Source organism: Dipteris shenzhenensis, chromosome 21, assembly GCF_047967505.1.
Source record: "Dipteris shenzhenensis isolate YYH24624 ecotype China chromosome 21, Dip_SZ_1.0, whole genome shotgun sequence".
Classification (NCBI taxonomy): domain Eukaryota; kingdom Viridiplantae; phylum Streptophyta; class Polypodiopsida; order Gleicheniales; family Dipteridaceae; genus Dipteris; species Dipteris shenzhenensis.
The window spans coordinates 25572204-25586620 of record NC_141616.1 but is presented as its reverse complement, the minus strand read 5'-3'; the positions used below and the strand labels follow the sequence as shown (position 1 = coordinate 25586620).

The 14417-nt window shown below is 39.3% G+C and overlaps 1 protein-coding gene across 3 annotated transcripts in view; it reads right to left on the bottom strand.

Moving 5' to 3' along the window:
* Positions 1-8889: 8889 nt before the first annotated feature.
* LOC147888684 (phosphatidate cytidylyltransferase 4, chloroplastic-like) overlaps positions 8890-14417 on the bottom strand; it is a 28001-nt gene continuing 22473 nt past the window's right edge. For 2 of the 3 annotated variants that reach the window (XM_087392846.1, XM_087392847.1), the window contains exons 6-7: positions 9775-9890; positions 9031-9589 (exon numbers count right to left, since the gene is read on the bottom strand). In XM_087392846.1, the coding sequence (XP_087248972.1) occupies positions 9498-9589; positions 9775-9890 (208 nt within the window). In that variant the 3' untranslated portion in view covers positions 9031-9497. Of the gene's footprint in view, positions 9005-9030; positions 9590-9774; positions 9891-14417 lie in introns of those variants that run through there. The other variant, XR_015543035.1, reaches the window with a different exon arrangement.

Sequence of the window (14417 nt, the reverse complement as noted above, 5' to 3'; positions counted from 1 at the left end):
ACCATTTTTGCCTCAGTGTGTGCACATCTATTAAAAAACATGCTCCTAGGTGTGTTATCCGAACAAGTACTTATCAGATGGACACGCCACATTTCATGCAACTCAATACCACCTAGGTTGAGGTGTTTGCATAGTATTGTGCCCATTGGAAATGCTATGGATGGTCAATCAAGAATTAAACATCGTTTTTACCTTAGTGTCATGCACAACCATCACAAAACATGGTCCTAGGTGTGTTATTAAAACCAATACTTATTCGATTAGCATGAAACTTTGCACAGAATTCAATCCCATCTAGGTTGAGATGTGTGCAAAGTATTGTTTGCATTAGATATGATTTGCATGCTCGATCATGCATTATACAGCATTTTCCTCCTAGTGTTATGCACCACTATTAAAAAATATGCTCCCAGGTGTGTTATCAAAACAAGTACTTATGGTATGGGAATGCCACTTTGCATGTAGTTCAATACCACCTGGATAGAGGTCCATGCAAAGTATTGTGTCCATTAGATATGATTTGCATGGTCGACCAAGCATTAAACTCCATTTTTGCCTTAGTGTCATGCACAAGCATTAAAAAACACTTCCTAGGTGTGTTATTCCAATAAGCGCCCATTGCATGCAACTCAATATCACCTAGGTTGAGGTGCATGCAAAGTATTGTTCCCATCGGATATGCTTTGCATGGTCGATCACACATTATGCACCACTTTCCCCCTAGTGTTATGCACAACCGTTAAAAAACGCACTCCCAAGTGTGTTATGCAAGCAAGTACTTATGGGATGGTCATGCTACTTTTCATGCAAGTAAATACCACATAGGTTGAGGCACATGCAAAGTATTGTGCCCATCATATAGGCTTTGCATTGTCAATCAAGCATTAAACACCGTTTTTGCTTCAGTGTGATGCATATCCGTTAAAAAACATGCTCTTAAGTGTGTTATCCAAACAAGTACTTATCGGATGGGGGTGACAAAATAAATGCCTGCTTTGGAGTGGATGAATTCTTGCATATTGAGAAAGGCAAAGGCATTAAAAGTGTTATCTCTTCAGAATTAGATGATTTCAATGCAATCCTCTATAAATTAGGAGTGGATGAGTTCAATGAAATCCTCCATAGAAGTGGCATCTTATCACAGGAGTGGATGAGTTTAGTGGTACTGTGAAGGCAAAATACTTCAAAAGTGATATCTTATGTAGAGTCGATGAATTCATGCACGTCGAGAAAGATAAAGATATCATCGGTGAGTTCAATGGTACTATGAAGGCAAAATACTTTAGAAGCAATGTCTTATCTGGAGTCAATAAATTCATGCACATCAAGAAAGATAAAGATATCATTTGTGTTGTCTCCTCAAACTTGGATTTTCAATGCACTTAACTATAGAAATGATATCTTGTCGAGAGTGGATGAGTTCTTTGGTACCAATAAAGCAAAAGGTTTCAAAGTGATGTCTCATCTGAAGTGGATGAATTCATACACATTGTCAAGGAGAGCAAAGAGTTCAAAAGTGTTGGTTTATTAAACATGGACAAAATGGATATTGACTCAAATGGTCTAAAGATTACTTCAAAGACAAGAATGAAATCAACAAAGGACTATTCAGTATTTGACTTTGATAGTGATAAGATAAAAGATGAAACATTCCATGAAAACATGGTGACAAATAAGTTCGACGGGGAGAAGTGTACAAATTCCAAAAAGGATGTACAGAAGAAACCAACAAAGGACTATTCGGTATGTGACTTTGATTGTAATAAGATGAAGGATGCAACATCCCATGAAAATATAGTGACAAATAAATTTGACAGGGAGAAGTGTACAAACATATAGAAGAAATGGACATACATATGCATGAAAAGAAAGCAAGTCCAGGCAGATGTAGAAAAGCAATCAAAGAGAATGAGAGTAATGAATGAAGATGTTATGCTAAAAGCAATGCGATCTACATGTTGCAAGCAAAGTTGTATGCATTCCATTAACTTACTTGACATCAAGGGATGTAGAGAACAAGTGTGGTAAAGAAGAGGGAGCAAAAGAAATGAATTCCTACTCACGAGGCTCTCTTTCTTTCTGGTAAATGACATGAAAAAGCCAAATTTCGAACAACAAATAAAGCCTCGTATAAATGGAAAAAGTATTTGCAATAATGCATATTGCATTACTACAAGATTATCACATAGCACATACTAGGATTTGGCTAACCAAGAAAAGTATGGAGTAAAGTTTAATATTCAGGGAAACACAAGAAGGCACAAAACAAGAGCCTCAACAGTCTTGGCAACAACAATTTTAAAAGACTACATTCATGAAAATGCTTTACCTCAACCCCATCTATCTAAAATGCATCTTTCGATAGGTTTGACAAAAAAAGAAGTGTTTAAGTCTATTGGAGAAACACAAAGGCAAAGAGGGCATGCTCCAACATCTTTTCACAATTTGTATACTCTTTGGAAAAAGAGCTTTATACATGTTAAAATCCCAAAAAGGTAAAAAATGTCAAAGTGTAGTGATTGTGATGATCTAAAGCGAGCACTTGAGCGTGCAATGTCTTTAAAACAAAGAGAATCATACAAAAAAAAGAGAGAATTTCATCATGGATTGGTTCAACATTCTAGACTAAAATATGCATTTTGGAAGGAGCAAGCAATTTCTCATCCAAATGAGTACATGTGTGTTATTGTAGATGGCATGGATCAAAACACAACAACATTACCTTAATTCGTTAATACTCCACCTAAGCTACAAGGAAAATACTTTTTGAGGACACATCTATGTGGAGTGTTAGTGCATGGATTTAAGTTTTTGCAGACATATGGATTGATTCCTTGCATCTACATGATAGCAATCAAGTTGCAACATGAGTCATGAAGGCAATTCACAGTGTACATGCAGAAAAAGTCACCTACCAACAAATTTGAGAATACAGGCAGACAATTGTGAAACGAGAATAAGAATGTACTCTTTTTTGCATTTTCCTCCATGCTAATCACTCATCAACTATCTGACAATATTATTTGTAGAACCTTTTGCGAACTAAGGAAACTAGCAATGACCAGGCCTATTGAGAAATGGTGAATAAAAAGAAGCATAGCTCTACTGGTAGGCAACTAGATAAGCTGCAATTGCCTTCACGAAGCCCTTCAGAGATGATAGATAGCAACAATTTCCTAGCAAATAGAGTCTTCAAATAACAAAAGTGATAAGTCTCCTCTCAAAAAAAAAAACATGAGAATACAAGGCAACTAAATAAGCCTCCACTTTTGGCAAGTGCTTCATGTCCTTCTAGTCATAATGCACAAAAAATATGTACACCACATCCTTGTGAAGAATAATGCCTTGCAGAAGAACAAAGAGGCAGGTCAAAGATTGCACACGAATGGTTCCTAGGAGAAATCCATCAACTATTGCACTAAGGATATGCTAAAAGAATTTGTGGCAATATAGTTATGCCTCCAAAATAAGTCCTGATGCCTTCGGAAGAAAAAAAGGCAGAGAGCACGTCTATTGATAACGCTCGATGGCAAAGAGAACTCCTCTATAGCAAGACTAGATTTGATGAGATCCTCCTCGTAGCTCCAAAACACTCTCAAATGGCTAATTACAAGGAATAGAAAAGAGGAGAAGAGCATCATGGCTCTGACACCATGTTAAAGAGTCGAACGACAAAGAGAAGAGTTAGGGGAAAATGTTGGAAGGACCTCAAGCGAAGAACTCTCACAAAGGAAGAACTCACAAACATGAAGAGGACAAGAGAGGCACACACCACACACTTCACTTGTGTGTGTCCTTATACAAAGTAAGGATTACGGTCCTCATCCCTAAATCCTCAAGCCTACATCTCATTGGCTTGCCAACACCCACTCCCCCATGCGCTCTCTTGCTTACACTTGACCTCCTCTACCCTCCCCACACCATAGCCCTCCGCACCTCAAGGGAAAGCAATGGAAATAAGATCAAAATGTTTTATGTGGAGTTTGATCTTTTTTCAGAGGTTGTTTGTAGCCACGCTTTGGACCCAAGCATGTTTATACCCACTTTTTAAAGGGGGTGTAGGGGGTCAATGCCCCCCTACTACTATCACCAAGGGATTCTAAGGGGGGCGACAAGAAATCGTGAAAATTAGCACATTAAATGTGTGGTCAAAAATTGTAAAAAGATGTGTGGCATACATAGCATCACAGCAATGGATATACTACTTGTATCTTATATCTTCTCACTGGTGGCTAGATAAAGAAAAATGTAGGACTAGTTGTTTCTTTGTGTATGTATCCCACATTGGGTAAACCATACATATTGGTGCCTCTCTTTCTCTTCGATTATGTACGCTTTTTGTATTGTGTCTTTCATGTATCGGTTTCTTGCATTGTTGCTCCATTAGCGCATTGCTCCTAACAATTGGTATCAAAGCATTTATTTGAGCAACATCCATTGACGCATTTTCTTGCATTTAGTGTGGTGATACTCTAGCCTCCATTACCAACCTAGCTAGGCAAATTACCATGCATTTAAAAGACATAGAGGTTTTTCTTTCCAACTTGGTTGATAAATAAGTATGGTGCTTATGGACATTACTAATTAGAGGTCTAGAAGCCTTCCAAGGGTTTTCATATAGCAGAGCTTAGGTATTGTTAGGTCATTAAAATCTTGGTGAATAATGGGGTAGGAAGGAGTGGGGGATAAGCAAAAGAAGATGTGAGGTGAGGGGGGTGGCCGATATCGAAGTTCGGTGAGAAAAACTTTGCCCTATAGCTTGAGCCTAGAAAGAGCCATCACATTTGAGTAATTGTGTGGTCTGTCCACTCTTTCCATATGTCTAATCATCTTTTTATAGAAAATTGATGGATTGGGGTGAGTCGAATTCATTCATTAAGAAGTCCACCAACAAAACATTTTGGTTGATTCCTTAATCCTAGATATTGACACATTTTAAAAGTCTCACAATGCTGACTAGTAGCCCATACAATCTATAGAGATGCTTCACAAATAGCTTTTCTAAAGGAAAGTTCAAATCAAGAATTCAAATGCCAAGCACTACCAGCATTAGAAGATGCAAATTGAGGATTATTTGTAACCAAAGGACCTTTTATTAGGCAGAACAACAAAGAAGACTGCGAGTATCTCAGTTGAGGAATGGGAGGCACCACCGGGTATGTTTTCAATGTAGGTGGAATAGCAGTAAGCTGGGTTTCAAAGTTACAAAAGGCGGTTGCACTTTCTACAATAGAAGTAAAATATGTTGTAGTTACATAGGCTAGTAAAGAGATGATTTGGTTGCAGAGGTTATGGAGGAACTTGAGAAGAAGTAAGAAAATTGCAGCTTTATAGTGATAGCCAGAGTGCTATTCATTTTGCAAAAAATTCAGCCTTCATTCAAGAACCAAACATGTATAGCTCAAATACCATTTCATCTGATCTATTTTGGAGGTGTACAGTTGAAGCTGGAATAGATACACACTAGCCAGAATCTTGTAGACATGTTGACTAAGGTGGTAGCTAGGAATAAGATGAGCTCTTGCTCAATTTCTATTAGTCTTCAAGAATGAGGAACAATATGAGAGCGAGCCAAATCCAAAGAAATTCAATGATGAGTGTAGTCACAATGGAGTTACTATGGTCCATCTCTAAGTGGAAAATTATTGTATGTGGAGCTTGATCTTTTTTCAGAGGTTGTTTTTAGCCATGCCTTGGACCTAAGCATGTTTATATCCAATCTATGAAAGGGGGCGTGTTGTAGCCCTCCTACTACTATCGTCGAAGGGGTCCCAAGGGAGAGCTGAGGTGACGAATACATGAAAATTAGTGCATGAATTGTGTGGTCAAACATTGTAAAAAGACATGTGGTTCACATAGCATCAGAGCAATGGATACTACTTGTATCTTGTATCTTCTCGTTGGCTGGATAAGATGCGATATGAATACTTGTCGGTGCGATGTGAATACTTAGCTCTTAGCCTATGACCTATTGTCCATGTTGAGAGTTGTGGTGCCATGAGCACAAGATAAGGGAATGGTATGAGTAAAGGTATGAATGCAAGTGCATGCTACCACATGGCAAGGAGGTATGATCCCACATGCGAGCAAGCAATGCAAGATGTACCCCACTCCTATAAATGGGAGGTTACTTTCATGTAATAACAAAATGTAAGCTCCCTGTCAATACAAGACTCATTTTTGTAACCTAACTAAACTCAATTTATGTTCTTATTTAGTCAATCTCTTCATCAAAGTTTGCATTGTCATAATATTACAGAGAACAGTCCCATGAAAAGAGACGGTCACAAGTTCTCAAAAGATATTATTATATGACAAGACGGCAAGATAATCTATATCTCCCACATGTGGACAATCATACAATAATTGCCTTAAGGATGTCTAGAGGAATTGATACTTAGCCAAAGATGGATCACCAAAGACTTGATGGTTACAATCTTTCCAGAGAGTCCATATTTTGTCTGTCTGTGTGTGCACGTGCGTGTGCGTGGTAGACAAAACAACCACCTCTTTTGCATAGTTAAAAGACAAAGGAGTCAAGGAAGAGAAAAAATAGAACATTATAGAGTGAAAGAAAGTGCTTGAGTGAGTAGGTAGAACACCTACGAGAATGTATTTGACCAACACGATGTAGAGCTGTAAGTGAGAAAAAAGTGAGTGGATAAAGGAGTAGGGTGAAAAGATCCTTATGGATACAATGTAAAAAAATTGTGAAAATTGGAGGTATATTAAGTGATTATAAGGGGGACCCTTACTCAAAAAAATTTTGAAGGGATATTCTAACGGAATACTGTAAAGCGGAATGTTTTAAAAAATTGATACAAATAAGATTTAAGGTAGGCCTGTTAAAGGGAATATATATATATATATATATATATAAGTGAGTAGGAAGAAGAGAAAATAGTAGTGTAGATAAAAAATATGTATATGGGTGATCCTTAGCTTAGAAATATGTGCTTTTAGAGCTTATAGAGGGTGAACCTTAGCTTAGAAATATATATGAGCTTGGCTAGAAGGGGTAAGAAAGGAGGGAAATTTTGGAAAGCAAGGAGGATGGGGTGGATAAGAAGGTGAAAATAGAAGGGGAATTAGAAGGGAAACTAACAGGCAAATAGTAGAGAAAGGGGAGGGAGAAAGGAAGGAGCACCAAAGAAATAAAAATTTAGAAAAAAAGGGAAAAAGATATATATAAAGAGAGAAAGAGGAGGGGGGGGGATTAAATATATAGAAAGGGGGAACTTAGATACTAATATTGAAAAGGGAGGAATTAGAGGTAAATATATAGAAGGGGGGAATATTGAGAAGAGGGAAAAAATACAAGTAAAAATATATAGAAAAGAGGAAATTTTAGATACTAATATATAGAAAAGGGAGGGGAACTTATATGTAAAAACATAGTACTATAAGCACAAAAGAACGAAAAGATTGTGTCGCTATGAGTGTGGACTGCACCTGTGAGTCCATGGAGCTGGAGGGTCGTGTACCTCGAGAACCGTGAAGCAAGACGTGCCTCACAACATACTCACCCACAATGCAATGTGAAGGCGCAACGAGATGCTTTAGCACGAGAACGAGTTACGAGACTGCGCAACAATGCATGGCTTGCAACGTGGTTAACAAACAAGGCATGGGGACTAGAGAGTAGGCCACTGAGTCAACTCAGTAGAGGTGGCTGCCACAATGGTAGGGAGGCGCAGAGACAAGAGGCAAGGGCATAAGGTTGAGCGTGTGGGGGCAAAAGAGTAAGGCTAAGCGTATGTGGGAGGGCTTAATATATAAGAGAAGGTAGGGGTTGTCAACGTGTAGGTAACCGAGAGAAGTAGCTAATAGGCTTGGGAAGGGGTGCGGCTTAGATCATGTGCATGCGTGCCGACGAGGAAAGCAAGACAGTAAAAAAAAATGAGTAAAAAATGTGGGGAGGGGGTCCTTTATCAAAGGTAGGATAGTTAGCCAATATGTGTTTGGAAAATAGGAGGATAGTTAGGTTTGGAAGATAGGAAAAATTAGAAGAGAAGTAAAAGGTTTTAGGAAAAAATGCCAATTAAGTGAAAACGGAAGAGTAAAACACAATTATTTAAATATAATTAAAAGAAAGGGTTTAGGGAAATTTTGGCAAGGAGGAAGGGTAAATAAGAAATAAGTTTTTTTTTTAAGTCAAACCTAAAAGGGAGAAAAAAGGCAAATTTTAAATTTTAAAAAGATTAAATATAAAGGAGAAGATAAGGGATAAGAAGGAAATTTTATAAATATATTTATTAAGGCAATAAGGGGGGTTTAAGGGTAGCCAAATAAATTGAAGGAAATAGGGGACTTTAGAGGAAAATGAGAAAAAGAGGGGGATGAGGGATATTAAAGAAAATTAACAAAAAATAGGGGAAGGAGAGGGGGAGGGGGGGGGTTTTAAGGTGGAGAGAGAAAAGGAATCAGGGATTACGCAGAAGGGAGGAGGGGGTAGGAAGTGTGTGTGTGTGTGTGTGTGTGTGTGTGTGCATGTGCACGCGCACGAACACGTGGAGTAAAAAGTGGACCACTCTCTTCATTGAAGCTAGAGCCTAGGCCTCTCATAGGGAATAGCCACTTCATAATACTTTTGACATTTGAAGCAATACAGATATTCTTTTTCTATGCTATCATTACAGTCTCCTCTCTGCTGCTCAACTACAACTGCCAAAGAAGACCAGCATATCTCAGTTTAGCCTCTCAAACCAACAGTATCTTTATTCAACATAAACATTTTATGACATTTAGTATCAAATGCGTGTGCTATATTCATATTGTTATGTAGAACCCCAAGAAGACACTTAAGTACTTCGAGGGAAGCCACATCAAGCAGAACATGAAACCTACCACTTAATGGTTCAGGGTTCGACAGCCATGAACACAAGACTCTCTCTCTCTTCAATTATGCTTTATTAGACCAGATTACTTCTGTGTTTCTGGCTTGAGAAGGAAAACACCCATTGCGAGCTCCAGTCAACTTAGACCTGAGTCCTGAACCACATACCTAAGAACAGAAGAAAAAAAAATTATCAAATATAATCTTCCTTCCAACAAATGGAGCGACTCGTAACAGATCAAGTGGACATGACTATTTTAATTTGATTTGACTATAATCTTACTTCATGCTCCGGACCTGAGTGTGCACAGGGAGTAGCTGTCATGGGCCAAATCATTATATGTTCCAGCATTGAATCAAGAACTTTTCTTGCATCCAAGATTTGTGCAGCTTACTACTTAACACAAGCAGCAACGTGGTGCATTTCGGGATGGCTCACCTCACAAATGACACCTTCAATTTCACTTTATTTTGGACCAAGGCTCATTCTACTCAGCATTCTATAAGAAAATAATATCCCTTTAATCATCTGAAACAATATACTAGCTTTATAGAAAAGAATTGAATGTCTATCCGTAATCAACTTCAACACCAAGGCCCCTTCATTGCCCTTATGATACAAGCTGCAGTCCAGTGTGCACTCCACCCGTCTGAGAATTGTTTAGCATCCAAATACGGGTAGCCCAATTTTCACAAACGAGTACACAAGGGCCCCCGTGAAAATGTAACTGTCAACACGATCAAGTATGCCACCTGCATAACCCCCATGCCCCCACCCAGCCCAAACATACCCAAAAAAAAGAAAAAGAAAAACTTAATCCTAACAACTGAATACTCTTAACATAATTATTAAGATTCTGCTGACAGGAAAACATGCTTTCATAGTTGAAGAAGAGCAGCCTGATTATGAAGCAAGAAAACAGCACAGGAAAACTAACCATGGCCTGGGATCAATCGACCAGAGTCTTTTACTCCTGCATCCCGCTTGATCATTGACTCAGTCAAATCGCCAAACAGAGACCCAAGGAAATTAAGTACCGCAAATGCCGCCGCACTGGAGTCCCAAATGGTGTAACAATTAAAAATAAACTCATCAATTTCGGATCAAGGAGGCAAAGCAACATTTATCAACTGTACAGGTCCTAATGCCTCCAAATCTTCCCTTCCTTCAGTCAAAGTAAAATCACAGATATATAAAGCATTAAGAGCAAAAATGATGACCAAAAGGAAGACAAGAAAGAAACACACAAGGCCATTCAAGATACACGTGAGTATGGCATCTTATATTTTCAGCGACATCTTAAGGTTATATGTGGTTCCGGTATTTGCAACCACAGGAGAATGCCCCTAGTATTTGCCAACCCCGGCAAAATGCTCCATCTTCAAAAGATGTGAGATACAAGAAGAATAGCATAGGAAAAGGCTGCTAATAATCAGTTGTAAACCAACAACACTTCAGAAACTCTGTACACAACCCCCCCCCCAAAAAAAAGGACAAATAAAGACACTTGAAATGCACTCAGCAAAGCTTGCATGTTCTCAAAATGGAGACAAACCAAAGTAATATTGGAGCGCAGGCAGGTTGAAATTATCAGTTCAAGGCAGGTTGAAATTATCAGTTCAGACAAATATTTGGGCCTAGAAGTCCCGGACACTTACAAATGGAATGCATGTGTAGAGAAAGAGTCTTACACAGACAGAAAGCACCCTTTAAGATGCAAAATAAATGCAAGAAGAATATGGAATTGGAAATGTGAAAGTTCTCTTTTCCTACATTGGTGTAACCTACACACACACTTTTTTTTAAAACAAACTACACGCATTTTTTTGTGGAATCTATATTTGTTTATATTACAAGAAGCAGTTCCCAACCTGCTATTACAAAGTATCAGAAGATTTCGATAGTAGATAGAGGAATCTGTCTGATGAGTACTGAGGCAATCTCACACACACACACAGTTTTTTTATTTTTTTGAGAATGGCTGGCAAGGATAGAGACCTGGCCTAGCATGAGATGCATGGAAAAGAATTGTTTCACTCCAAAAGACGCTCATAGCTGATGCACTGGGAGCCAAATCACAAATAAGACATAAGCTAGAAGCACAAGCACGTTGCCCAATTATTGACTACATCAGCAAAATAAAAAAGATGGGCATAAACAAGCTGTCAAAAGGGCTCTAGAAGCAAGGAGGGGGAAAAGCCAATAGAAAGAGTAGTCCAAATGATTGGACAAACGGGGGATGAATATAGAAGACATACCACAAGTACTAGCAATAAAGGAGTTGGTGCAAACAGGACACGATCGACAAAAAATGGGTTGAACCAAAAGACATCTTTGTAGAGAATAAAACTGCCTCCAAGTTGAAATCTCAATGTTGTTAATGTTGTTTATTATATGCATGCAATCAAGAGTCACTTCTCGTGACCTTGAAGTTGAATCTGGCCAATCAAGGAATACTAGACAAGAAGAGATGAACAGCAAGCTATGCACAAGAGCATTGGACCTTGGTAGAGATTGAAGCTCATGTATTACTTTACTGCAGTGACTACGGCCACATTTGAAGGATGTTTGACATCCATAAAAGATTTTGGAGTTAAAAAACATTGTATAGGTGCTTCAGTAATTTCATAATCTGTGGTAAGTGAATCTTTTTTTTTTTTTTTGGGCAAAGAAGTGGTAAGTGAATCTAAGAAACTTCTAGTGGGAATGACTCGATTTGGTTCATAATTGACTGGCTCACCAAGATGTCTCGATTCATTCTACTCAGAAAATTTCAGTAACACTGCTTGCTCATCTGTTTACACAAATGAATCTTATGCCTGCTCCATTCACAAGCAACACACTGTTGAGTTGCGCTTTTATTGTCAGATGTGCATGTTCCAAGATATCAAGGATCTGGCTAGGCTGGGCTTGGATTGAGTGAGACCCAAACCATATCCTCAATGCTCATCAACTCCCAATCATTGATGAGCCCTTCCTTGTAAGGGGGCTTCACGGAAGATTCATCTATGAGAGGGGTTCCAATTCTCCACATGCCTAGGGATACTACAAGAGAAGCTTCAAGGCTCCGATATTGAGGTGACACCTCGAATAATAAGCCTACCCAAGACAGCTCAGTCTGCATCTTTGAATTAATGATACACATCCCCCCTTTGCTTGGAGAAGTACCACAGTCTTTTAGGCCACTCTGAGGGATGCATGGGACAGCTGTGATGGTTCACTTCACCCCACTATAAAAGCTTCAATAGGACACTCTCAAGGATGAGAGCCACATGATGTTTACAAAGATGCCGCTCCGTGCATGGCATCCTAGATAGTGTGCTTTCTGGCCGCAATGGCTCCAAAGAAAACATAGGGCCTCGCCTCACATGAGAGCTCTTTGTCTTTGTGAGATAGCCAACTGATTTATCTTAGTTGATCCAAGTGCCTAAGGCCGGGGGTAGCAATTCATGAGAAAGTGTACATGTGCCTCTAAGCTATCTACGTAAAGTATTGAAATGGCTAAAAACCGCCATTCTAAGAACCAAAGTTCGATCGCAATGCACCGCCAAGGACGTGCAAACTGACAGTATCATAAGCCTTCTCAAAACTCCAAAGGCTATTATTGTTGTCATGCCCAATCATGTAAGCAGTTCCACCACCTTCAGGATAAAGGGGTAATGGGAAGAGATGCCTATATTCTTGTAGATAGAGGTAGCTGTTGGTAAGCTGAAAGGAAAGCAAAGAGTGGACACAAACTCAGAATACTTGCATTACTTGCATTTTGGAATGAAGAAGAGTGAGGTCCGTAAGTAGGCACCTCATACATGCTCACTGACATCACTGATGACTTCAGAGCTCCACAATCATCTCCTCAATCTGCTCCTAGATTCTCTCAATCATCCTATGTGGCTCTCCACCACCTAACTGTGCTTGTGGGCACCTAACTGTGCCTCTAGCACTCACACATAGAAACATAAGGTGTGCCTGAGGCATACACCTTGAGATATCCCATCAAACCCCCCCTCAAGGGAATGCCTCAGGCTATGTCAAGGATACATCTAGTCTCATAGTTTCTCATGCCATCTCATGGTGGTCAAGGATAAATCTATGGCTAGGTTCTCATGCTAGCAAGGGTTCCCATGGGTGTAAGGTAAACAAAAGGGATACAAAAAGACCTTCCAATGGTTATCTCCCCTGCATGTACATGCACACAATGTCTGCAGGAGGTACCATGGAGCAAAACATACACATGGCCTACATCATAAGGTGACCAGAGGTGTTTACAAAACACACAAAACACAATAATTTATTTCATTCATTTTGGAGGACTATCCAAGCTGAGTACCTTGACATAAAAAGAGAGATCTGGAGCATACATAGAGATGATTTAAAATGCATAATCTTCATGGGATGCCTCATCTTGTGGAGGCAAAATATCCATGTCAAGGCAAGGTCTTACCACATGGGCAGTGTCTAGTGCCTTATAAGATGGTGCTATGATAGAACAAGTGGATCTGAAAATCATATCCTTCATCTCCATAGTTGTGTAGAGAAGCATATCTTAGGTATCTGACCTTCATCTTTTTCTTGTACTTGGAGTCAAATAAAAGTGCCATGAGAGGGTAGATCTCTGGCTTTGTAGTTGCTTCCTTTTTGGCAACCATTGTTTTGGCAATCTTCAACAAGGAAGTCAGGTTGGCATTTTCATCCTTTGTAGCATAACAAGACATCGCTTTATGTTTTGGCTTTTCACATATTTTGCATAAGCAAGCCATGAGAGGGTCTAACCCAGGTATTGGGCAGTGTCTTCTCTCTTACAGAGCTTAGAATAACAACTGAAATGCTTCAAAATATAAGCATTTAATGTAGCAAAGTCTTGTGACCAAATTTCAAACAATGATGCTTCTTCTTATATGCTTCATAGAGGTGGCTAAAATGAATACTTTCCAATCAAAACCAGGTCTAGCAATTCAAACAAAACTGAAGCCACACTTGTACTGAAGTTATTGAAAGTTTCAAAAAACCAGAAATGCTAGAGTAGCATTTTATGTAGCATCATCTTCAAAAACTTGTCCAAAACTGTCAAAACCAAAAGGCTGAACTTGGAGGGCTTGTAGCTCACTCTTCAAAGCAAGGAAAAGGGGGCTTTCTGAAGCAAAAGAAAGCTCATTTACCAGAGAGGGTCCAGCACAGAGGTTGGACGAAATGGTGCGCACTCTTGCCCGGGGGAGTTGCTACAGGCTGAACCTGAGTTTTGACTATTTCTCCTTCGTTACTGAACCAAATGAGCTGAAAAATGGCTCAAAATCTTCGTCTTGAGGTCGCCCATCTACTCCTAAGAGGGCTCAGGCAATGGCGGAGCAGGCAGGGAGTATTGAGCAATAGAAGAAATTCGCTGTTTGGAGAATGGCAACCAACAAAGACGTTTTTTTCTCAATTGCTTGCAGGTGGAAGTTCGCCCATACTAGAGGAGTTTACAGCTCAGAGGGTTTGGGCAATGGTCGTTTGTAGGCGGAGAACCAAGCTCTCAAAGATTTTGGGAAGAAGGAGGAAAATGGAGAAGAAGAAGATGAAGAAGAAGATGATGATGTGGCAGAA